Here is a 27,186-nt window from a genome sequence, read left to right on the forward strand (position 1 = left end):
GAGGTTTCTCAGGAAACTAAAAAGAGAATTACCTCATGATTCAGCAGTCCTACTCCTGGGCATATAGTTGGATAAATCTATAATTCAAAAAAGATAAATGCTCCTTTATGTTCATAACAGCACTATTTACAATACCAAAGACATGAAAACAACCTAAATGTCGATGGACAAATGAATGGATAAAGATGTGGTACATGTATACAACAGAATACTACTCAGCATTAAATATAATGAGATAATGTTCTTTGTAGCTCCATGGGTCCAACTGGAGATTATCATACTCGGTGAAATAAGTCAGAAAGAGAAAGACGAATAATATATGTTATCCCTTATATGTGGAATCTAAAATATGACACAAATGAACCTATCTTCAAAGCAGAAACAGACTCATGGATGGAGAGAAAAGACAAGTGGTTGCCAGGGGGAGAGGTGTTTGGAGGTGGGATGGAGTGGGAGGTAGGTGTTAGCAGATGTAAGCTATTATATGGAGAATGGATAAATAGCAATGTCCTACCATATAGCACAGGGAATTATAGTCAGTATTCTAGGATAAACCATGGTAGAAAAGAACAGAAAAAACTGTATACCCTGAAGAAGGGAATGACTACCCACTCCAGTATTTTTGCCTGGAGAATCCCATAGACAGAGGAGCCTGGTGGGCTACAGTCCATGGGGTCATGAAGAGTCAGGCACAACTAAATTACTAACACACACATATATGTATAACTGAATCACTTTGCTGTACAGCAAAAATTAACATTGTAAATCAACTATATTTCAATTAAAAAAATAAACTTCAGTCTGCTCATTTGTAAAGTAAGTATAACAACTACCTCACAAAGTTATAGATATACTAGACTCCACCAAGGTTATGGAATATATTTTAAGTTATTTTAAAATATTTAACTTAAATATATTTTAAGTTATTACTGGTACCTGATAAGTAATGAAAATTATAGCTAATATCATTATCTGGAGGAAATATTATGTCTAACTCAGGGCATTAATTTGAATTCTTTAAGACAGGGCTTTAGACAGAACTGGATTTCAAGATTAGTTCCATGTTACCTTGGAGAAGTTACATCTGTGAAAGGAAAATGACAAATTTTCAAACGTGGTTTGGAATGAAATAATATAGTTACACATTTAGCCCAACTGTTGCCACCAATCCTGCCTGGTATTCTCTGAGCTTCCTGAATCTGTGGTTCGGTGTCTGATATTAATCTGGCAAACTCAACAATTATTGTTTCAAATACTTCTGTTTCTTTCTCTATTTCTATAATTCCTATGGCACACAGGTTTTCACTGTTGTTTCACAGTTCTTAGATGTTCTGTTTTTATCTTTTTTCTCTTGATTTTCAGTTTGGGATCTTCTGTTTAGATATCCTCAAGCTCAAAATCTTTCCACGGCCATGTGTATGTACTAATAATCCTTCTAAAGACATTCTTCATTACTCTTACAATGTTTTGATCTCTAGCATATCTCTTTGGTTTTTTCTGAGACTTTCCATCATCTGCTTACATTGCACATCTGTTCTTATATGCCGTTCACTTTCACACTAGAGTCTTTAGCATATTAATTGTAATTTTTAAAAATTCCTATATGATAATTCTCATAGTACTGCTATACCTGAGTCTAGCTCTCATGTTGACTTGGTCTCTTCAAACTGCTTTTTGCCCTTTAGCCTGTCTTGTAGTTGCTTCTCTTGATAGCTGAACACGATGTACTGGGTAAAGGGAACTGCTATAAATGAACCTTTAGTGATGCGGTGGTAAGCGTGAGGGAAGGCAAGGGTCCTATAGGTCTATGACTTGCTCTCAGTCTTCAGTGAGCCTGTGTCTCCCTCCCGTCCACCTTTGTGGGACAGGATGGTTAGAGGGACCTGAAGTTGGCTATTTCCCTTCCCCTAGGTCAGTTACACCCTGATAAAACACCAGCAAATTAAGCTTTGGTTAAATAGTTTCTTCTGAGGGCAGGCCTTCTACAGACAGAGTACGGATATTTAAAAAGGCTTCATTTTCCCTCTCCCTGCAGGAAGCACAATGGGATTTTTCTCAGATATTTACTATAAGAACCTGGTTGAGCTCCTAGAGGTAAAATTCACAAAAGTGTGCAAAATTTACCCCTGACTGGATCCTCCTGGAGTCTTCCGCTGGAGCTCTTGGACTTGTCCGCACTGAGCCTCCAGCAATCTGTCGATCGTACTTCAGGTTTCCTTACCCTGGCCCTCGTTCCTGTGGTTGTTTGTGCTGTGGGTTTCTGCCCTGGTTAGCTGTGATTCTCAGTAGCTTCTTGTTAGTCTCTACAAATTTGACAAAGAGGTTTGCCCCTGTGACCTTATTTCTTTGACAAATTGAAAGACAGTTGTTGATTTTTCAGCTTGTTCTGCTTTTCACTCTTTAGGACAGAATGGCAACTTCTAGCCTCTCACATGCCTGGCTGGAAACCGAAAATCGAGCCTAGTTCTCCATGCCCGTAGGTCCTCTCTCAGTGCTACTGTAAGCTCTTATTTGATTTGTATTATGTTGGACCTATAACTGAAGCACAGAGATTTTATGCTACCATTAATATTTTATATCAGATTACTTCTTTAATCAATATTCTATCGAATGTATTTATAATATAAAATCTCTAAGAGTTTTATAGAAGTCATACATTATGAAGTTTGAGACCCTACAGTTTATTACTATGATGTGATAAATGAACTCAAGTTAAGCAAATGGCCGCTATTACTTAGGTGAAGAGGACTCTATGTGAAATAAATAGAGAGTAAAGTAAGCAGTTAAAACTTGTATGTAGCTATGGTACCTTAAAGGCTTCTGGCAAAATCCATGTTGCTGCTGCTAAGTCACTTCAGTCGTGTCCGACTCTGTGTGACCCCATAGACGGCAGCCCACCAGGCTCCGCCGTCCCTGGGATTCTCCAGGCAAGAACACTGGAGTGGGTTGCCATTTCCTTCTCCAATGTGTGAAAGTGAAAAGTGAAAGTGAAGTCGCTCAGTCATATCCGACCCTTAGCGACCCCATGGACTGCAGCCTACCAGGCTCCTCCATCCATGGGATTTTCTAGGCAAGAGTACTGGAGTGGCTTGCCATTGCCTTCTCCGAAAATCCATGCTAAAGATACACAAAAATATACTAATTAAATATATACTCCCTTGATTTATTATTCATACCACTTCTAATTTTATATCTTCTAACTAATAAATGACCTATATATCAGAAAAATCTACAATAAGTGTTTGGGGATGGGAGAAGTATGAGAGTTAAGGCTGGACAGAGGAGTTGTTGCCACAAGATATTATCATAATTACCTGTGAAAATCTCTCCATGAATAAGTGCCTTAAGGTAAATGATAAAAATGCTAATATCAGCATCACATTTTTTTGTTGTTGTTGGATATGTAATGCTGCCCTTTAGCTATAATTCTGTGTAGCATCCATGTTAGATGGTACTTAAAGTATCAGAAAGTTTTTAACATGTTACTTTACACAAAAACTAGTTCTTCAATAGAGACTCCAAGAACTAGTGTGTGTGTTACTTGCTCAGTCAATTATGACTCTTTGCAAACCCTGTGGACTGTAGCCAACCAGATTCCACTGTCCATGGAATTTTCCAGGTAAGAATACTAGAGTGGGTTGCCATTTCCTTCTCCCTGGGGCTTCCTGACCCCAGCTCTCCTGCATTGCAGGCAGATTCTTTACTGTCTGAGCCACTAGCGAAGCCCCCAAGAAATAGCAGGCATGTAGAAATTAAGAAAAGTCTATAACTTGTTATTTCTATATCCACCAAATAGCAATAGTAAGATCTTCATGACCCAGATAACCATGATGGTGTGATCACTCACCTAGAGCCAGACATCTTGGAATGTGAAGTCAAGTGGGCCTTAGAAAGCATCACTACGAACAAAGCTAGTGAAAGTGATGGAATTCCAGTTGAGTTATTTTTGAAATCCTAAAAGATGATGCTGTGAAAGTGCTGCACTCATTATGCCAGCAAATTTGGAAAACTCAGCAGTGGCCACAGGACTAGAAAAGGTCAGTTTCCACTCCAATCCCAAAGAAAGGCAATGCCAAAGAATGTTCAAACTACTGCAAAATCGCATTCATCTCGGACACTAGCAAAGTAATGCTCAAAATTCTCCAAGCCAGTGTTCAACAGTACGTGAGCTATGAACTTCCAGATGTTCAAGCTGTATTTAGATAAGGCAGAGGAAACAGAGATCAAATTGCCACCATATGTTGGATCATCAATAAAGCAAGAGGATTCCAGAAAAACATATACTTCTGCTTTATTGACTATACCAAAGCCTTTGACTATGTAGATCACAACCAACTGTAAAATTCTGAAAGAGTTGGGAATACCACCTTACCTGCCTCCTGAGAAATCTGTATGCAAGTCAAGAAGCAACAATTTAAACTGGATGTGGAACAACAGACTGGTTGGAAATTGGGAATGGCGTATGTCAAGACTGTATATTGTCACCCTGTTTATTTAACGTATATGCAGAGTACATCATGCAAAATGCCAGACTGGATAAAGCAGAAGATGGAATCAAGACTGCCAGGAGAAATATCAATAATCTCAGATAAGCAGATGACACCACCCTTATGGCAGAAAGCAGAGAACTAAAGAGCCTCTTGATGAAAGTGAAAGAGGAGAGTAAAAAAGCTAGCTTAAAACTCAACATTAAAAAAACTATGATCATGGCATCCAGTTCCATTACTTCATGCAAATAGATTGAGAAACAGTGAGAGACTTTATTTTGGGGGGCTGCAAAATCACTGCAGATGGTGACCGCAGCCATGAAATTAAAACATGCTTGCTACTTGGAAGAAAAGTTATGACCAACCTCGACAGCATATTGAAAAGCAGAGACATTACTTTGCTGACAAAGGTCCATCTAGTCAAAGTCATGGTTTTTCCAGTAGTCATGTATGATGTGAGAGTTGGACTATAAAGAAAGCTGAGCACCGAAAAATTGACGCTTTTGAACTGTGGTGTTGGAGAAGACTCTTGAGAATTCCTTGGACTTCTGGGAGATAAACCAGTCCATCCTAAAGGAAATCAGTCCTGAATAGTCATTGGAAGGACTGATGCTGAAGCTGAAGCTCCAATACTTTGGCCACCTGATGCAAGGAACTGACTCACTGGAAAAGACCCTGATGCTGGGAATGATTGAAGGCGGGAGGAGAAAGGGACACGGAGAAAATGGTTGGGTTGGCATCACTGACTCAATGGACATGAGTTTGAGCAAGCTCCAGGAGTTGGTGATGGACAGGGAAGCCTGGCATGCTGCAGTCTATGGGGTCAGAAAAAGTTGGACACAACTGAGCAACTGAACTGAATTTAATTATTGTAGGTACCCTTGAAATTAGTGACCATGAATGTTATAATTGGGGGCTTCCCAGGTGGTGCTACTGGTAAAGAACCCGCCTGCCAATGCAGGAGACAAGAGACATGGGTTCAATCCTTCGGTTGGGAAGATCCCCTGGAGGAGGTCATGGCAACCTACTGCAGTATTCTTGCCTGGAAAGTCCCATAGACAGAGGAGCCCGGCAGGGTACGGTCCATAGGGTTGCAAAGAGTTGGACACGACTGAAGCAACTTAGCATGCAAATAACTGAGTCAGTGTACCATACACCTGAAACTAACATAGCACTGTCAATCAAATATAAAGTAAAATTTAAAAAACAACAAAAAAAATAGGATATTACTTTAGATGCAAAAGATGTCATTTTATGTCACTCTTTCCATTTTTCACTTCAAAATATGTTTTACTATGGTAAGGATTTATAATTTTCCTGACTTCTTTTTTTACTTTCAGTTTGGTTTTATGGGTTATTGTGGTGAACCTGCAGAAATTTCACCCAACAACTTTGTTGAATTCCCTAATTTTACTCATATTTGTTATTTTAAGCTGGAATGGAAGGCACAATGCTGCTGCTGCTGCTGCTGCTGCTAAGTCACTTCAGTCATGTCCGACTCTGTGTGACCCCATAGACAGAAGCCCACCAGGCTCCCCCGTCCCTGGGATTCTCCAGTCAAGAACACTGGAGTGGGTTGCCATTTCCTTCTCCAATGTGTGAAAGTGAAAAGTGAAAGTGAAGTCACTCAGTCGTGTCCGACCCTTAGTGACCCCACGGACTGCAGCCTACCAGGCTCCCCCATCCATGGGATTTTCTAGGCAATAGTGCTGGAGTGGCTTGCCATCGCCTTCTCTGCACAATGATGACATGATATTACTAAACAAACCAGTGCTGAAGCCAACCTATAATGGCTGTGTTTCCACTGCTTTATTTTTCACTCTAGTTTTCTTGGTGTTTGTTCCTAGATCCCCCGAAAAAGGAAATGCTTACCCACTCTAGTATTGTTGCCTGGAGAATTCCATGGACAGAGGAGCCTGGCAGGCTACAGTCCATGGGGTGACAAAGGGACGGACACAACTGAGTGACTAAACACTTAACACACTCCTTGTGTGAGGTTACCTTACTTAACTATGGCACCATCCTAAGCTTCCTGAAAGCACATTATAATAAGGGTGAGTCCTGACCAAGATTGAAACTCTGAGCTTCTATCAGAGACTCGATGGTCTGCAGCTGCTGAACCCAGGTGGACTATGAGACCACAGGGAAAGGGGCTGGCTCCAATGCCATTATGTCATGTAACACTTAACTTATGTCTCGCTATACATAAAGTTATAGGATTTACCTTATTTACAAATGGATCTTTTTAAATTAATTTTTATTGGAGTAGAGTTATTTTATAATATTGCATTAATTTCTACTGTATAGCAAAGTGAATCAGCTGTATGTATACATATATCCTCTCTTTTTTAGATTTCCTTCACATTAAGGTCACCACAGGGCACTGAGTATGGAGTTCCCTGTGCTATATGTAGGTTTTCGTTAGTTATTTATTTCATACATGGCATCAGTAGTGTATATATATCAATTCCAGTCCCCCAGTTCATCCCACTGCCCTTCCTTTTGGTATCCATTTGTTTGGTCACTAAATCTGTGTCTGTTTCTGCTTAGCAAATAAGATCATCCATACCATTTTCTAGATTCCACATACATGTGTTAATATAGGGTATTTGCTTTTCTCTGCAAATGGATCTTTGGACAATCATTTATTGTATTGGAATTTGAGAGGTATCAAAACCTTTCTGATACAAAATGAGACTCTAGGTCTATCAAGAATTGTGTGACAAAATTAAATGACTTACTGAACACACACTCTGCAAAGAATTCAATGAAAGTAATCCATTTTATTTCATCTAAAGTATGTTACACATTGTATTTCATTTAAAGTTCACTACACATCTAGGTAGGAGACAAGATGATGACAGAAATTTTAAAGTTTAGGAAACCAAGGCATGAATTGACTCAGGAGTCAACAATTGACAGAATGAGGTTTAGACTCAGTCTTACCCAAAAGCCCTCATGCTCAAGCAGCCTTGTATTAAGGAAAGCATATGTTTTGGAGTTCATCAGAGTGGTATTGAGCCCACGGTTCCCTCACTCTGAAGTCTCAGCCACAAGACCTCACTACTTTTAAGCCTTCATAGTCTCACTCTTGAATGAACTCCTCATCTTCCTCACAGCATTTTGGGGAAAGACAGATGAGATAACCCAGGAGAACATACTTTGTAAATAACTCTGAAGCAGGCTCAATTTTGAGAGTTTCAGACAAGCCTGATAAATAAGTGCTGAGATTCATCCAACTCATAAGATTATTTGCATAGAAGCTGAAGTGATTCCTGGAATAAGAAATTAAACTGTATTCACTGCTGAGTCTGAAATAACTGAATATGAGATATGACTTGACAGAGCTCTATTTGCAGAGGACTCAGAGTGTGTTTTCCCACCCCTCACATATTTATATATATTAGAATATAAATAAATTTTTATTAAAAACTTCTAAATATATACCAAATATTCTATGTTAAATGTGTCACATATTAAAATATATTTAAAACATACAGGCCATCAGATGTTGAGAACAGAGTACTATAATTATTAATGAAATCTGATTCTCAGTTCAGCCCCTTGTCCTAAGGGATTTTAATTTAAAAACAGAAGACATATTTAATTGAGTCCTGTGATGCAACAGGGCCAAGTTCATATTACTGTAACCCAAGGAGTAGGGAGACACTTACTTCATTCTATCACATTTTACTACACAATTTACACACCAGGAGAGCTCAGAGTGGTCACTGATGGAGAACTGCTTTGCTCGGGAGAAAAGTAGGAGAGAGGATGGGCTTCATGTGGAGCAAGTTAGAATGGTATCACTGCTGAAGGAGCTAGCAGAATGGTAGTGGGGCTGCAACAGAACAAACCCATGGTAACCACTGATATGCAATAACTGTGCTCATGTGAAACCATGGGAGCAAAAGCGTGGTATGGGTAGAACACTCATGGTACTACCTAGTAGTACACATGATAGACTCCATGATATACACAGGAAGGGAAACTGTTGTGCCCACAAAAAGAGCTTTGATGGTTGTGTTGCCTGGCGGACCATTGTGCTGAACCTGGTGGAACATGTGGATACCAAGAGAGCAAAGCCCATAAGACTGCCAGAAATACCTGGATGGGACTTTGCAGAGTTGGAGTTTCTATGTGAGGAGGTATGCACCAGATTAAGTCATCTGTGCAACTCCTATGAAGCAATTTTTGAGTGAGAAATTAATTTTATTACTGTACCTCTATCAGAGAAGGTGATGGCACCCCACTTCATTACTCTTGCCTGGAAAATCCCATGGGCGGAGGAGCCTGGTAGACTGCAGTCCATGGGGTTGCTAAGAGTTGGACACAACTGAGCAACTTCACTTTCACTTTTCACTTTCATGCATTGGAGAAGGAAATGGCAACCCACTCCAGTGGTCTTGCCTGGAGAATCCCAGGGACGGGGGAGCCTGGTGGGCTGCCGTCTATGGGGTCGCACAGAGTTGGACACAACTGAAGCGACTTAGCAGCAGGAGCAGCAGCAGCAGTACCTCTATAGCATCAGTTGTGTAAGAAGCAATCAGAATCTCACTTTGGCCCTGACATTATATTGGAAATCTCCATCATTTCTTGGATAAAGATATGTGTTTCATTCTTCCATGCATTGCTGGGATACATTTGGAATGCTGGTTGATAACTGATGTAAGTCCAACTCAATGGTGCTTTTCTAACTGGAGCCATCATACTTCAGAATAAGAACCATCTGTGTTACAAATGTGGCCTTATCTGAGACCAATTCAAAGTATGGACTTAATTTTTGCCTTTTTCTCAAGATTCATTTTCATGAATGCTATGGTTTGAGAACACTGCTTTATTTCTCAGTGATAAATAAAGCCCCTTGCTGAGAGTGTTGGGCAAGGGTGAGGCAGAAGTCTTGCAAAGAGTGGTACATGTGTGCAATGGTTTCCGTAAGCAATAGTGGAAGAGGTCTTCAGGGACATATAAAAATACTGCTGAGCAGTCCCAGTCCCCAGCTGAAACAACAGACTTTAAATTTGTGGTGATAACAATCTTCATAATTGTCCACAGAGAATCCCCAGAGCTATGAAGAATTGAGGCTTGAGGGTATGGTGTAGTAACCCTGTGGTAAATAGAAGCACTGATATTAAAAAAAAAAAAAAACACAGAAAATGATACAATAGGATCTACCAATGTACAGCTGTAAAGAAATTTAACAATGGTTAAAGAAGACAGCTTAAGTGATGCAAGTAAACTTTAAGACTTCATGAAGTGGATGGTTTCCCTTCAAAGAACGACAAAATGGGCAAAAGGTAAGAAACATTTATAAGATAAAGAAAAAGAGCAAGGATGAGACAAATAGAAAATATCCAATTGGCTGGGGCCACAAAGTCACCCCTGATGGGCGTGAGAAGGCCTGGACTGGACTTGGCCTTTATGGACTGGCCGACTGGATACACTGCATATCTGGTCAAGCTGAACATTTATGAGGACATGAATGTTTTCTAAGTTTTGCTTTGCTGATGTGGCATCCTGGAAAGGAGTGTGGATCCTTCCTGGGCCTAGAGATTTATTTCAACAGAGGCACAGTCCTGTAGGGAAAGAGATCATGACACTGAGAGCTCCGGTTGGCCTCAGGGTCTCCATGTTTCACGGCTTCTGTGCCCACATCCATTCTGTGGTTCTGAAGCAGCAGGGGAAATACAGCTCTTGGGCATCGTGGAACGAGAGGAACCAGATAAAGTGGAAGTGTTGCAGCCTGAGGAACATTTTGAGCAGTTTCTGTTTCCAGTCATCAGTGAGGTGCAGGAGGCAATTGTGCCTTGCACTGGCACGCACAGGAGAGCATATGGACATAATAGGATCAGGTTGTAGGAGATGGACAATAAATTCTTCAAATAAAAACACAGGTGGAAAGCCTTGGGAAAAGCACTCTGAATTATCTTCAGAATCCAATCGATGGAGTCAAGGGCAGAGTGACCAAAATGTGCGAAGGAGGAGGAGGCAAAGGAGATTGCAAAGATGACAGTGACAGATGTTAGCTGACCTGGTCAGGCAGGTAAAGAAAAGCAATTGTTTTGAAGGAAGGTCAGCCATTTGTGTCTAATGGATTCTGGTCAAGCAGTGGAGATTGGCTGAGACCCTAAAGAAGCTGAAATCATAGAATCTTCTGTTTCCTCATTTTCTCTCTGTCTACACACTGTCCTCACTTACACTAATGTTCTGCTATGGTCTGTGGTTAATGACCTCAATATGAGTTGTAACTAACTGTTAAATAATTTTGTTTGAGGAAGTAACTTTTGTTTGGAAAATGCCTTCACATATGAGAATTCGTGATAAAGGCTCTTGCAGGAGTAAGAGAAGCTGCAGGCTTCCTGTAAGGAATCTTGCAGTAGCTACATTTGTTTCTGGGCTTTCAGTTATTTCTAAATCTTGAGGTGCTTTGCTCTTTCTTGTGTGACCAGATAGCTCCCAGGAATATTGAGTCTGTGCTGTGCTGTGTGGCTCATGAGACTCAGAGCTGGAGTTCTGTAGTTCTGGAGGTGTCTGCCAAAGGAGCTGTGCTATTTTTGAAAGATGATTTCATGCAGCAACTGCTAAAGAAGCTGTACAGGGGACCAGACTCTTACAGGGAGTGTGAATATGGTTAACTTGGCTAAGACTGATGAATCAGAAGAAGGGGTAAAGGATGGTATTGTCTGTATTTTGGGACTTTAATTTCTGTCTAAGACCTAAGAAGGAGATATGTATTTTGTTGAAAATTTTAATTTTGTGTGGCACACTATCTGATGTAATCAGTCTGGTCAATTTGTTTTGACAGCCTAACTCAACTTAAGATGGAAAAGTCCTTGTCAAGATCTCAATAGGAGATGAGCTCTTGGTATTTTGTTCAAGTTGATATTATACCTTGATGCATTTCAGGGGATTCAGGATGTAAAATGAAAGAGGTATTTGCAAAGGCCCTTGAGAGGCTAGGGAAGGAAAGTGAAGATTATCGGCAATGGGCCCTAAACTGAACAGGGAATAGGTATCTTCAATGTTCCATAAATCACCCAACAATAAGTTCATTTGAGTAGCAGACCTGACAATTACTTGAGGTCAAAATTTTACCATGAGGGAAAATATTATTATTGTAATAAAATTAATTATTTGATTGAAAATAAAGGGATACAAAAATTACTGAAAGTCTAACTGGAGGGAAAACAAACATATGCAAGTAACAGTATATGAGTGGCATTGATGAAAGCACAAGCCATTAAGAAATAAATCGAGTGATATCACATGAATTCTCAAATAAGAAACCAGGAACCAGAGTAGTTGATAAAAGAGATGGAAATGATCAGTGGTCTTGAAAACATGGTAGGATATGAAGGAAGAGATCATTCAAGTCAAGAGAAAGTATCACATAAGTTAAATAGTTCTTACTACCCTATGTGTATGTGTCAATATCAGTAAAGTATGGTGAAGAATTAACATAGGAACAGGGTACTTTATTGGCCCTCAAAGAGATGATAGTCTAATAAGCAGAGCCAAGACTGATCATGGCTAGTTTCTGGAGTGGTGAAAAGATACAATGAAGGGAAACTTTTAGGTGCATCACTAAAAATAATGTTGGATAAAATAAAGGATGTGCTCAAGTTAATTTTTTTGTTGTTGCACACAAAAGACCAAGTTGGTATAAACTCAACTAAAAATGTTTCCTAAGTTTTAAAAATTCAGTAACAGGGTTGTACTTAAGGAACATGGAAACAATAGTAATTGAAGGAGTCTTAAAAGCAGTGGCCTGTAAGACTCAAGACACAATGCCCCTTCCAGGTGTAAGTAACTTTTTAGTTCCAATCTTTTAAAAACACTTTCAAGTCAATGAGAGCTGTGCAGTAACAAGACATACTGGTATATATTTTAATTATTTATACTTTTATACTGATGGCATATAGTGAAGAAAACACTGCCACATAAACCCCACTACACCCTTCTACAAGGTATGTGTGTAAAACTGAAATCTTGAGAGTCAGGTTTAGATTTTCTAGACAGCCTTCCTGAGAAGTCACATGTTGAAAGTGGCATTTTAGAAACTTTATTTGGCAAAATAAAGTCTACAATATTAACATAAGAGCAGGTTACCTGAGAGGAATAACAGAACTTCCTCTAGCAACTAGTGGACCCTTAGGGGATGCAACAGAATAGCACTTGTTGATGTGAAGAAGAGAAGAGAGATAAGTAGGGAAAAATCAGAGTCAATCCCGCCAATGAAGGCATCCAGGTAAGCCTGTGTAGACACAGAATCCATGGGAGTGGACACTGTAGGACAAGCATCGGCTTCCCTGCTTAACTTGGAGCTGACCCTGAGCACCAGTGAGATTTTAAAGGTGGTAAGCAAGGCAAAAATAGTACAAAGAAAAAAAATGGAATGAAAAGATGAAAGAAAGGGGGAGGGAAGGAATAAGAAGGGTGTTTGACAGTCCCTGAATGATGAGAATATATGGGAGACCAGCATAGTGCCTGGAAGTATAAAAGACCCAAGATTTCCCATGCATCCACAATTCACTGCTTCTGTGGTTGGGTTCCAGATAAAGAACATGGCTTGAATTTTCACATATGTGAAAAAATACATATACTTGAACACTGGAATCACTCTCAGTGCATCAAGGTGCTATGAGCCATCTGTGAAGAAAGAATGACTGGCGGGGTGGGTGGTAAATTGTTTACACACAATAAAGAAAAAATCCAATGTGTACCTCTTGTCCTAGACTCAATCCTGGTCATATGTCCATTGGTGGGAATGACAGAATCTGCTGCATGATTTAAAATGGCACATTTCTCAATTTTTCTGGAGAGGATTAAGTGCAAAGTTAATGTCTCAAAAATCTGTGCACTTCTTTTGAAATGCTACAGTATCAGTATTCTTGGATTTATATTGTTATTATATTGATTCTTAATCTCTTCCCATTAAAACTTCTTACTCTAAGGTTTTTAAAAAATTATTTAAATTTCCGGTCTACAGCATTAGAATTCAATATGTGTATACATTACACAGTGTTCACCACTACAATTCTAGTTACCATCCATCTTTGTACAGTTAACCTCCATCACCCATTTCACTAACCCCTCCATCCCCCTTCTCCTCTGGAAACCACAATTCTGATGCCTGTGTCTGAGTTTGCTTTGGGTTTATTTGTTCTTTTGGGATTTTCTTTTGAGATTGGACATATGAATGAAATCATATGGTATTTGTCTTTCTCCATCTGATTTATTTCACTTAGCATAATACCTTTGAAGTTCATCCAAGTTGTCACAAGTGGGAGAATTTAATTCTTTTTTATGGCTGAGTAGTATTTCACTGTTGCGTTTTCCCTGGTGGCTCAGATGGTAAAGAATCTGCCTGCAATGTGGGAGACCTGGGTTAGATCCTTGGGTTGGGAATATCCCCTGGAGGAGGGCATGGGATCCCACTCAAGTATTCTTGCCTAGAGTATCCCCACGGACAGAGGAGCCTGGTGGGCTACAGTCTAAGGGGTCTCAAAGAGTCAGACACAACTAAGTGTCTAAGCACACAGCACAGTATTTCACTGTATATATTTGTGCATGCTATGTCACTCAGTCATGTCCAACTTTTTGTAAACCCCATGGACTGTAGCCCACCAGCTTCTTCTCTCCATGGGGATTCTCCAGGCAAGAACACTGGAGTGGGTTGTCATGCCTTCCTCCAGGGGATATCCCTGACCCAGAGATTGAAACTGTTGTCTCCTACCTCCTTGCACTGCAGGCAGGTTATTTACCACTAGAGCCACCTGGGAAGCCTCGGGTGTGTGTATATATATATATGTAAACCCGGGGCAAATTCATGTCAATATATGGCAAAACCAACCAATATAATATTGTAAAATAATTTGCCTCCAATAAAAAATAAATTAATTACTTAAAAAAAATAAAATAAAATGTATCTTCTTTATCCATTCACATATCGATGGACACTTAGGTTTTTTCCATATCTGACAACTGTAATATATTGCAATAAACATAAGGGTGCATATATCTTTTCAACTTAGTGTTTTTATATTATTCAGATAAATACCAAGAAGTGGAAATATGGTTAGTTCTATTCTTAATTTTTGAAGAACGTCCATACTGTTTTCCATAGTGGCTGCACCAATTTACAGTCCCACAACAATGAGTGTTTTCTTTTCTCCTATCCTCTCTAACATTTGTTATTTTTTCTCTTTTCAATAATAGCCATTCTGTAAGTAATATCTCATTGTAATTTTGATTGATATTCCCCTAATAATTAGCAGTGTTGAACATCTTTCCATGCTTGTTAGCCATCTCTATATCTTCTTTGCAAAGCGTCTGTTCAGATTCTCTGTCCATTTTAAAATTATTTGTTATTGAGTTATGTGAGTTATTAAAATATATTTTAGATATTAACCCCATAGATAAATAGTATCTTCTCCCATTCAGTAGGCTGCTTTTTCACTTTGATAACAGTTTACCTTAACTCCTCAGAAGTTGTTTTTTTTTTTTTTTATGTAGTCCAATTTGCTCATTTTTGCTTTTCCGTTGCCTTTGGAGTGAGATCCACAACGTTACTGCTTATGTTTTTCTCTAGGATTTTTATGATTTCAGATCTTACATTCAGATCTTTAATCTATTTTTAGATCAGGATCTTTCTATGCCACCATCTTGCTTGTATGCCTTAATGGAAGTTTCATATACATGTCTATGTAGTATATATGACAAGAGTACCTACAAAATATTACATTCAGATTTAATAAATTAGTGCTTTTAATGAAGCAGTTTACAATGCATTAATATAGAATTCTACATCATTCTTGTATCATTGCTATGAGCAGACTTTTTAAAAATCAGTTTTATTTTGAAATAATTATAGATTTACAGGAAGTTGCTAAATATGGTCCAGAGAGATGCTAGATATTCTCACCCTGTTTTCCTCAGTGGTTACACCTTACATAACTATAGCACAATATCAAAGCCAGGAAGTTGACATCAATAAACGTGTATATAGTACTGTTAATGTTTTATCAGATGTGTAGCTTTGTGTAACCACTGCATTCAAGATATACAGTTGTTCTAGCATTACAAAGACCTACCTTGTGCTCCCTTTTTACAATCTTCTACTGCTCTCCTAACCCCTGGAAATCACCCATCTGTTCTATATCTTTGTAATTCGATAAGTTCAACAATGTGATATAAATGGAATCAGAATATATGACCTTTCAAGACTGAAATTTTTCACTCAGCACAGTACTCTGAAGTTCATGCAAGGTGTTGCATTTATCAGTGATTTATTCTCTTTATTGTTTAATTGTATCCCACTTTATGGACATTCAATAGTTTTTTTAGCCATTCACCTGTTGTAAAAAATTTTAGTCATTTCCAGTTTTTAGCTATTCCAAATAAAGTTGCTATGAATATCTATGCATAGGTTTCTGAGGGGTGTGTGTGTGCATTTTATTAAATCATATTTCAGAACTTAGGCTGAGGATGGAAATAAACTGTCCAGAGCACTGAACAGGTTTTCAAACATATATTTTTACTTACTCTCCTATGCTATTTTTCCTGATTCTATATTAACTGAGAACAAACCATTCTGTGGACAGTGTAGAAAAGTAATGATTCTATATTTGATTTATTCCTGACAAAATGTTGATTTCAGAATAATACTTACTTAAAGACTTGATTGCTTTTAGCATTATGGCTGCACATTGATTCACTCATTTATTCACGTTTCCCACTCCAGTATTCTTGCCTGGAGAATCCCATGGACGGAGAAGCCTGGTAGGCTACAGTCCACGGGGTCGCAAAGAGTCGGACATGACTGAGCGACGGAACAGAAACAGAAACAGAATGTTTGAGTACCCACCAGGTACCAGGCCTGGTGCTGAGTGTTGAGCAAGGTGCCTGGTCCACAGGGGCTTTTACTAAATATTATGTTTGTATCATAGAGATAGCTTGCTTTTTGTTAGCTAGTATTAACAGTTTTAAATTGTATTTATTCAGAGTTAATTAAACTGCCATAATAATATTTATATGCATATTCCTAATTTAAATTTTCTGAAATATTTGTGTTAATATATGTTGCCTTATCTTGGGAAAGGAATTGCTGAGCATGCAGACACAAATACACAATGCAATTTTGCAAGGCATGCAATTCAGGACTTTTCCCAAACAGGGGTGAAGTTCAGAAGGACTTTTATGTGTAGCTTGTTCACACATTAATGATTTCTTCTGCTTATTCTGTGTCCCTTTCTCCCCAAAGCATGAAAAATTAATCAACCGTCCACAGAGTACCAAAAGAATTTCTACAGATCCACTCGGTAAGGAATATTTGCTGTGTCCTCATTATGATGGTACTCTTTTCTTCTTATATTTTATATTTTATGTGAATCTTAGGAAAAACAGAGGACTTTGATATTAACAATAATTTGCTAAATAATCATTTCTTATCAGCCAAATAAATGAGTTTTTCTTTATAAGTCATGCACATATGAACAAAATTCTTACATGGAGATGTAGTTACACTTTTATTAAAGTCTATAAGAAATATGAATTCTACTAAGTGCTGTTTAACTAAGGTAACTAGTAATTGCTGTATTTGGTAAACAAACTACTATGGTTTGTTCTGAAATGTTGACTATTAGGTTTTGAATCTTAAAATAGATTTTAAATAGAGGTATATATAGAGGTATGAAACCACAAGAAAAATATAAAATTTGATTGCGGTTATGCCTAATCCAGCTACATAACAATGACACATATTTCAGAATTTGACACTTTTATTCTATTTTAGTCTCTGAAACAATTCACTTTGTGATGCTAACAATTACTATTGTGAAAATTTATAGGTCTTCAAAAGGTATCAGTGAATGTGTCTTGACTATTGTGTCAGTCTCCCACTGATGGCATACCATTTTGTTTAGGAGTTTTCTTTGTGGACTTGTATAAAAACTTCACAAGCTTTGCTGAATTAAATTAGAAGTAATAGGATGGGCAATGGCAAGCCACTCCAGTACTCTTGCCTAGAAAATCCCATGGATGGAGGAGCCTGGTAGGCTGCAGTCCGTGGGGTCGCTAAGGGTCGGACACGACTGAGCGAATTTACTTTCACTTTTCACTTTCACACATTGGAGAAGGAAATGGCAACCTACTCCAGTGTTCTTGCCTGGAGAATCCCAGGGACGGGGGAGCCTGGTGGGCTTCCGCCTATGGGGTCACACAGAGTCGGATACGACTGAAGTGACTTAGCAGCAGCAGCAGCAGCAGCAGGATGGGCATACACCCTAGCATTATACACTCTCTCAGAGGCAATAAAATTGATATTTTCAGTGAGAGCAGGAGATCGAGCAAAAAGAAAACACGAAAGCCAAAAACCACACAAACCAAATGAAAAATCCCCACTAAAACAACAAAAGTAGTAGATGAAAACCCAGCAGGTTGATAATGTTAACTTTGAAGAACTTGGTGTTCAAATATAACTCTCCTGCTCCATTGGTAACAACCACCAGAGTGGACAAGGGTACAGTGATCTTTTCTAAGTGTACCAGGGAGTCCTAAATTGTTATTCAATGTGGTCTTGCATGGCCAATGCCATTTGAGCTGCTGCAGGATGATGGTAGATGAGGTTGGAGCAGGATAAAAGTATAAACAGCTTTAAATGCTAAGTTGAGAAGTTTAGACAATGAAGGAGGCCACAAGAGATGTATTAACAAGGAATGAACAAGATCAGATTAAACTTTGAGAACTTCTCTTTGTTAGTTGTGTAGGAGACTAAGGTCAGCCTACAGTGATAGCAGGAGTATGAGTTATAACCCTGGTTCTTGTAGTTTTCCAGAAAAAAGGTAGGACATGATTGAATCCATAAGACTATAAAGTGGGAGAAACACCTGAGGTATGATTATAGTTAGAGCCAATAAAACTTGAGTATAGGTGATAAGATATAATAGGCTTTGAGAAATTGAGATAATCTTATGTGTGTCAGTACACTAAACTGAGTGGTCCTATTTACTAAGATAGTGAATAGAATAAAGGATCAGGTGGAGGGAGGGAAAAACTAAAGTTGATTTCAATTTTAGTAATGTGGAATTTAAATTGGATGTACTATAAACTGGTAAAGATAGCCAGGAGATGAATATTGCAGATGAGTGTGGGTTTGGTTTCAAACCATCACAAAAAAGCAAATATCATGATAAAGTCACATGAATTTTTGGGTTTCCTAGTACATACACTCTTGCCCAGAGAATCCCACGGACGGAGGAACCTGGTAGGCTACTGTCCATGGGGTCGCAAAGAGTCGGACACAGCTGAGCGACTTCACACACTCACTCACTCAGTACATATAAAAGTTACATTATACTGTAGTCTAGGTGTTGGAGAAGACTCTTGAGAGTCCCTTATACTGCAAGGAGATCCAACCAGTCCATTCTAGAGGAGATCAATCCTGGATGTTCATTGGAAGGACTGATGCTAAAGGTGAAACTGCAATACTTTGGCCACCTCATGCGACGAGTTGACTCACTGGAAAAGACTCTGATGCTGGGAAATGTTGGGGGCGGGAGGAGAAGGGGACGATGGAGAATGAGATGGCTGGATGGCATCACCGACTCTGTGGACATGAGTTTGAGTGTACTCTGGGAGTTGGTGATGGACAGGGAAGCCTGGCGTGCTGTAGTTCATGGGGTCGCGGAGAGTCGGACACGACTGAGCGACTGAACTGAACTGAACTGAACTGAAGTGTGCAATAGAATCATGTCTAAAAACTAATGTACATACGTTAAAAATACTTCACTGCTAAAAAAAATGCTGACCATTTTCTGAGCCTTCAGCGAGTCATAATCTTTTTACAATAGTAACATCAGTGATCATGGATCACAGATCACCATACCAAATAGAATAATGAAAAAATTTGAAATACTGTGAGAATGACCAAAATGTGACACAGAGACACAAAGTGAGAAAAGATGTTGGAAAAATGGCACTCATAGATTTGTCTGACCCAGAGTTGCCACAAATCTTCAATTTGCAAACAACAACAACAAACAGTGCAGTATCCACGAAGGGCAATAAAGCAAAGCACAAGAAAACAAGGTGTGCCTGTACCGGGATTTAGGAAAACAGAGTTAAAGATGAAGATACGCTAGATCTGGGATATTTCACAAAGAGGAGATGGTTATGGCAGTTGGTGAATTTCAAGGGGAGGGGCAGAAATAGAAGGGGCCTGAGCTAGGAAGCAGTAATTCAGCACAATTAGGAGGAAGAAAGTCAGCACAGAGGGAAGAGAGAGAAAAGAGGAACACCAGGGTGGGCCATGGAACCCAAGGGAAGGAGTAAAATGCTCTGTGGAAGTCGGAGAAGATGCAAACTAAGAATCAGTTGCTATAAGTAGTATCTAGGAGGGCTCTAGAAAGATTGGAAAGAAAAACTTAAACAGAGTTTTAAAAGAGGATATCAGAGAGGAGGAACAAGATGGTGGAGGAATAGGACGGCGAGACCACTCTCTCCTCCATAAATTCATCAAAAGAACATTTGAACGCGGAGTAAAGTCCACAAAACAACTTCTGAATGCTGGCAGAGGACATCAGGCACCCAGAAAAGCAGCCCATTGTCTTCGAAAGGAGGTAGGAAAAAACATAAAAGATAAAAAACGAGACAAAAGAAGTAAGGACGGAGCTCCGTCCCGGGAAGGGAGGCTTTAAAAAGAGAGAAGTTCCCAAACACCAGGAAACACTCTCACTGGCGAATCTGTGGCGAGCCTTGGAAGATCAGAGGGCCACATAACCCTCTTTTTTTTTTTAAGATTTTTTTAAAACCCACAGACTACCCGCCAAACGGTAACTCCCAGTGGAGAAGCAGCACAGACGCCTGCATACGCCATTAGCAAGCGGGGGCTGGGCAGGGAGGAGCCGGCTGAACTGCTTAGAGAGAGGACTGGGCTTGAATGCCGCGAGAACAATTTGAGAGAACTGGGGAGAGCAAAGCAGACTGTGGGATAGCTTCCCCACGAAAAGGCGGAAAGCTCTAACCTAAGACTCGGCCAGCCCCGCTCACAGAATAAAGGACTGAGCAGAGCGAGCCGGCTGCGGTCGGCCCATCCCCCATCCTCCGCCGAGACAGGCAGGGGGCACAGCCAGAGCCGGAACGGGCAACCGCGCCCCAGAAAGGCATCTGATACAAAGTGCAGACAGGCTTGTTGCTAATCAGGACTTCTTGGGCTCGGGCCGGTCGATAACCTCCTGAGAAGGTGCGCCGGTTGTACACCCAGAAAACTGAGTGGCGGGGACTGGGGAGGCAATAAGTCGCAGAGACAGTGCTCGCCAAACACCTGGTCCCCTGAACTGCTCGGACCAGGGAAGGCACAAAACGCAGGCCCAACCAAGTCTGCGCCTTTGTGGAGTACCTGAGAACCTGAACTTGAGCCGCTCAGACCTGGGAAGTGCATACAACCCAGCGCCGGCCTCAGACAGTTCCCGGCAGAGCAACCTAGAGCCTGTGCAGTGTAGACTGGAACAACACACGCACTGTCAGCGGGGGCAAACCCAGTGTGGCCGAGATGCTGCGAGCACTCCCCACAGACGCCAGAGATATTCGTCTGCAGCGTTCCTCCCTTCCCAGAACAGGACTGAACAATTGAGCCTTAAAAAGTGTCCACCCACCCCCTAGTATCAGGGCGGAAATTAGACACTGAAGAGACCAGCAAACAGAAGCTAAAACAGAGGGAACCACCTTGGAAATGACAGATAGAGACGTCTAGAGGCTACTCCAAGAATAAGACCAAAAACCAGAGGCAAGAGGCTTAAGCCTGAATCCTGAGAACACCAGAGAACTCCTGACTCCAGGGAACATTAATTGATAGGAGCTCATCATACGTCTCCATACCTACACTAAAACCAAGCACCACCCAAGGGTCAACAAGTTCCAGAGCAAGACATACCACACAAATTCTACAGGAACACAGGAAACTAGCCCTGAGCTTCAATATACAGGCTGCCCAAAGTCACTCCAAACCCACTGACATCTCATAACTCATTACTGGACACTTCATTGCACTCCAGAGAGAACAAATCCAGCTCCACCCACCAGAACACTGACACAAGCTTCCGTAACCAGGGAACCTTGACAAGTCACCTGTCCAACCCCACACACAATGAGGAAACTACATAATAAAGAGAACTCCACAAACGGCCAGAAGAGGGAAAGGCCACCCCAAGCAAAGCATTATAAGCAAGATGAAGAGGCAGAGAAATACCCAGCAAGTAAAGGAACAAGATAAATGCCCATCAACACTAACAAAAGAGGAAGATATAGGGAATCTACCTGATAAAGAATTTCAAATTTTGATGGTGAAAATGATTCAAAATCTTGAAAGCAAAATGGAGTTACAGATAAATAACCTGGAGAAAAAGATTGAGAAGATGGAAGAAAGGTTTAATAAGGATTTAGAGGAAATAAAAAAGAGTCAATATACAATGAATAATGCAATAGATGAGATCAGAAACACTCTGGAAGGAACAAACAGTAGAATAACAGAGGCAGAAGACAGGATAAGCGAGTTAGAAGATAGAATTGTAGAAATAAATGAAACAGAGAGGAAAAAAGAAAAACAAATTAAAAGAAATGAGAACAATATTAGAGACCTCTGGGACAATGTTAAATGCTCCAACATTCGAATCATAGGAATCCCAGAAGAAGAAGACAAAAGGAAAGACCATGAAAGAATACTTGAGGAGATAATAGTTGAAAACTTCCCTAAAATAGGGAAAGAAATAATCACCCAAGTCCAAGAAACCCAGAGAGTCCCCAACAGGATAAACCCAAGGCGAAATACTCCAAGACACATATTAATCAAATTAACAAAGATCAAACACAAAGAACAAATATTAAAAGCAGCAAGGGAAAAACAGCAAATAACATACAAGGGGATTCCCATAAGGATAACAACCGATCTTTCAACAGAAACTCTTCAGGCCAGGAGGGAATGGCAAGACATACTTAAAGTGATGAAAGAAAACAACCTACAGCCCAGAATACTGTACCCAGCAAGGATCTCATTCAAATATGAAGGAGAAATCAAAAGCTTTACAGACAAGCAAAAGCTGAGAGAATTCAGCATTTCCAAACCAGCTCGCCAACAAATGCTAAAGGATCTTTTCTAGACAGGAAACACAGAAAGGGTGTATAAACTCGAACCCAAAGCAATAAAGAAAATGGCTACGGGATCGTACTTATCAATAATTACCTTAAACGTAAATGGGTTGAATGCCCCAACCAAAAGACAAAGGCTGGCTGAATGGATACAAAAACAAGACCCCCATATATGTTGTCTGCAAGAGACCCACCTCAAAACGAGGGACACACACAGACTGAAAGTGAGGGGCTGGAAAAAGATATTCCATGCAAATAGAGACCAAAAGAAAGCAGGAGTAGCAATACTCATATCAGATAAAATAGACTTTAAAACAAAGGCTGTGAAAAGAGACAAGGAAGGAAACTACATAATGATCAAAGGATCAATCCAAGATGAAGATATAACAATTATAAATATTTATGCACCCAACATAGGAGCACTGCAATATGTAAGACAATTACTAACAAGTATGAAAGGGGAAATTAACAATAATGCAATAATAGTGGGAGATTTTAATACCCCACTTACATCTATGGATAGATCAACTAAACAGAAAATTAACAAGGAAACACAAACTTTAAATGATACAATAGACCAGTTAGACCTAATTGATATCTATAGGACATTTCACACCAAAACAATGAATTTCACCTTTTTCTCAAGCGCACACGGAACGTTTTCCAGGATAGATCACATCCTGGGCCATAAATCTAGCCTTGGTAAATTCAAAAAAGTTGAAATCATTCCATGCATCTTTTCTGACCACAATGCAGTAAGATTAGATCTCAATTACAAGAGAAAAACTATTAAAAATGCCAACATATGGAGGCTGAACAACACGCTGCTGAATAATGAACAAATCACAGAAGAAATCAAAAGAGAAATCAAACTATGCATAGAAATGAATGAAAATGAAAACACAACAACCCAAAACCTCTGGGACACTGTAAAAGCAGTGCTAAGGGGGAAGTTCATAGCAATACAGGCACACATCAAGAAACAAGAAAAAAGTCAACTAAATAACCTAACTCTACATCTAAAACAACTAGAAAAGGAAGAAATGAAGAAGCCCAGTGTCAGTAGAAGGAAAGAAATCGTAAAAATTAGGGCAGAGATAAATGCAAAAGAAACAAGAGACCATAGCAAAAATCAACAAAGCCAAAAGCTGGTTCTTTGAGAAGGTAAATAAAATTGACAAACCGCTAGCCAGACTTATCAAGAAACAAAGGGAGAAGAACCAAATCAATAAAATTAGAAATGAAAATGGAGAGATCACAACTGACAACACAGAAATACAAAGGATTATTAGAGAATACTATCAGCAATTATATGGCAATAAAATGAATAACCTGGAAGAAATGGACAAATTCCTAGAAAAGTACAACTTTCCAAAACTGAACCAGGAAGAAATAGAAAATCTGAACAAACCCATCACAAGCACGGAACTAGAGGCTGTAATCAGGAATCTTCCAGCAAACAAAAGCCCAGGTCCAGACGGCTTCACAGCCGAATTCTACCAAAAATTTAGAGAAGAGCTAACACCTATTCTACTTAAACTCTTCCAGAAAATTGCTGAGGAAGGGAAACTTCCAAACTCATTCTATGAGGCCACCATCACCCTAATCCCAAAACCTGGTAAAGACCCCACAAAAAAAGAAAACTACAGGCCAATATCACTGATGAACATAGATGCAAAAATCCTTAACAAAATTCTAGCAATCAGAATCCAACAACATATTAAGAAGATTATACATCATGACCAAGTGGGCTTTATCCCAGGAATGCAAGGATTCTTCAATATCCACAAATCAATCAACGTAATACACCACATTAACAAACTGAAAAATAAAAATCATATGATTATCTCAATAGATGCAGAGAAAGCCTTTGACAAAATTCAACATCCATTTATGATAAAAACCCTACAGAAAGTGGGAATAGAAGGGACATACCTCAACATAATAAAAGCTATATATGACAAACCCACAGCAAACATTACCCTCAATGGTGAAAAACTGAAAGCATTTCCCCTAAAGTCAAGAACAAGACAAGGGTGTCCACTCTCACCACTACTATTCAACATAGTTTTGGAAGTTTTGGCCACAGCAATCAGAGCAGAAAAAGACATAAAAGGAATACAAATTGGAAAAGAAGAAGTAAAACTTTCACTCTTCGCTGATGACATGATCCTCTACACAGAAAACCCTACAGACTCTATCAGAAAACTACTAGAGCTAATCAATGATTACAGTAACCTTGCAGGATATAAAATCAACACACAGAAATCCCTTGCATTCCTATTCACTAATAATGAGAAAATAGAAAGAGAAATTAAGGAAACTATTCCATTCACTGTTGCAACGAAAAGAATTAAATACTTAGGAATATATCTACCTAAGGAAACAAAAGACTTGTGCATAGAAAACTATAAAACACTACTGAAAGCAATCAAAGAGGACACTAATAGATGGAGAAATATACCATGCTCATGGATTGGAAGAATAAATATTGTAAAAATGAGTATACTACCCAAAGTAATTTATACATTCAATGCAATCCCTATCAAGCTACCAAGGATATTTTTCACAGAACTAGAACAAATAATCTCACAATTTGTATGGAAATACAAAAAACCTCGAATAGCCAAAGCAATCTTGAGAACGAAAAATGGAACTGGGGGAATTAATCTGCCGGACTTCAGGCTCTACTACAAAGCCACAGTCATCAAGACAGTATGGTACTGGCATAAAGACAGAAATATAGATCAATGGAACAAAATAGAAAGCCCAGTGATAAATCCACGCACCTATGGACACCTCATCTTTGACAAAGGAGGCAAGAATATAAAATGGAGAAAAGACAGTCTCTTTAACAAGTGGTGCTGGGAAAACTGGTCAGCCACTTGTAAAAGAATGAAACTAGAACACTTCCTAACACCATACACAAAAATAAACTCAAAATGGATTAGAGAGCTAAATGTAAGACCAGAAACTATAAAAATCCTAGAGGAGAACGTAGGCAAAACAGTCTCCGACATAAATCACAGCAGGATCCTCCATGACCCACCTCCCAGAATATTGGAAATAAAAGCAAAAGTAAACAAATGGGACCTAATTAAAATCAAAAGCTTCTGCACAGCAAAGGAAACTCTAAGCAAGGTAAAAAGACAGCCTTCAGAATAGGAGAAAATAATAGCAAATGAAGCAACTGATAAAGGATTAATCTCCAAAATATACAAGCAGCTCCTGCAGCTCAATTCCAGAAAAATAAGTGACCCAATCAAAAAATGGGCCAAAGAACTAAACAGACATTTCTCCAAAGAAGACATACAGTTGGCTAACAAACACATGAAAAAATGCTCAACATCCCTCATAATCAGAGAGATGCAAATCAAAACCACAATGAGATACCATTTCACACCTGTCAGAATGGCTGCTATTCAAAAGTCTACATGCAATAAATGCTGGAGAGGATGTGGAGAGAAAGGAACCCTCTTACACTGTTGGTGGGAATGCAAACTAGTACAGCCACTATGGAGAACAGTGTGGAGATTCCTCAAAAAACTGGAAATAGAACTGCCATATGATCCAGCAATCGCACTCCTGGGCATACACACCGAGGAAACCAGAATTGAAAGAGACACATGTACTCCAATGTTCATTGCAGCACTGTTTATAATAGCCAGGACATGGAAGCAACCTAGATGTCCATCTGCAGATGAATGGATAAGAAAGCTTTGGTACATATACACAATGGAGTATTATTCAGCCATTAAAAAGAATGCATTTGAATCAGTTCTAATGAGGTGGATGAAACTGGAGCCTATCATACAGAGTGAAGTAAGCCAGAAAGAAAAACACCAATACAGCATACTAACGCATATATAAGGAATTTAGAAAGATGCAAATGATAACCCTGTATACAAGACAGCAAAAGAGACACAGATGTATAGATCAGTCTTTGGGACTCTGTGGGAGAGGGTGAGGGTGGGATGATCTGGGAGAATGGCATTGAAACACGTATGTTGTCATATGTGAAATGAATCACTAGTTCAGGGTCAATGCATGTTATAGGATGCTTGGGGCTGGCATGCGGGGATGACTCAGAGGGAGGATAAAGGGAGGAGGGAGGTGGGGGGGGTTCAGGAGGGGGAACTTATGAAAACCCGGGGCGGATTCATGTCAATGTATGGCAAAACCAACCAATATAATATTGTAAAATAATTTGCCTCCAATAAAAAAAAATTAATTACAAAAAAAAAGTAAAATAAAAGAGGATATCAATATCCTGTGATAAACTGTATGGAAAAGAATATGAAAAATAATGTATATATATCTGAGTCACTTTGCTGCACAATAGAAATTAACACATAATTGTAAATCAACTATACTTAAATAAAATACATTTTTTAAAGAGACTATATAACCCCAAAGCAAGGGCCTAGGAAAGAGTTTATATTGATGGATTTAAGGCATCAAATTTATGTTAGGCATGAAAAGGTTTTATGGAAAAGGAAGGAGAGAGGGAGCCTGGGACCTAGAAACAGTAGGAGAAACAAGGAAAATTACTTGCGGG

General features: G+C 39.3%; 1 protein-coding gene across 1 annotated transcript in view; it reads left to right on the forward strand.

The window, feature by feature from the left end:
• The window catches only part of DTHD1 (death domain containing 1), a 94,994-nt gene that overhangs the window by 61,980 nt on the left and 5,828 nt on the right, over positions 1-27,186 (forward strand). Inside the window, exon 9 of the mRNA XM_055434995.2 lies at positions 16,750-16,807. Within this exon, the coding sequence (XP_055290970.2) occupies positions 16,750-16,807 (58 nt within the window). The remainder of the gene's footprint in view (positions 1-16,749; positions 16,808-27,186) is intronic.

The sequence above is a fragment of the Moschus berezovskii genome, chromosome 5, assembly GCF_049115385.1.
Source record: "Moschus berezovskii isolate FMDL1 chromosome 5, NW_MosBer_1.0, whole genome shotgun sequence".
NCBI classification, from domain to species: Eukaryota; Metazoa; Chordata; class Mammalia; order Artiodactyla; family Moschidae; genus Moschus; species Moschus berezovskii.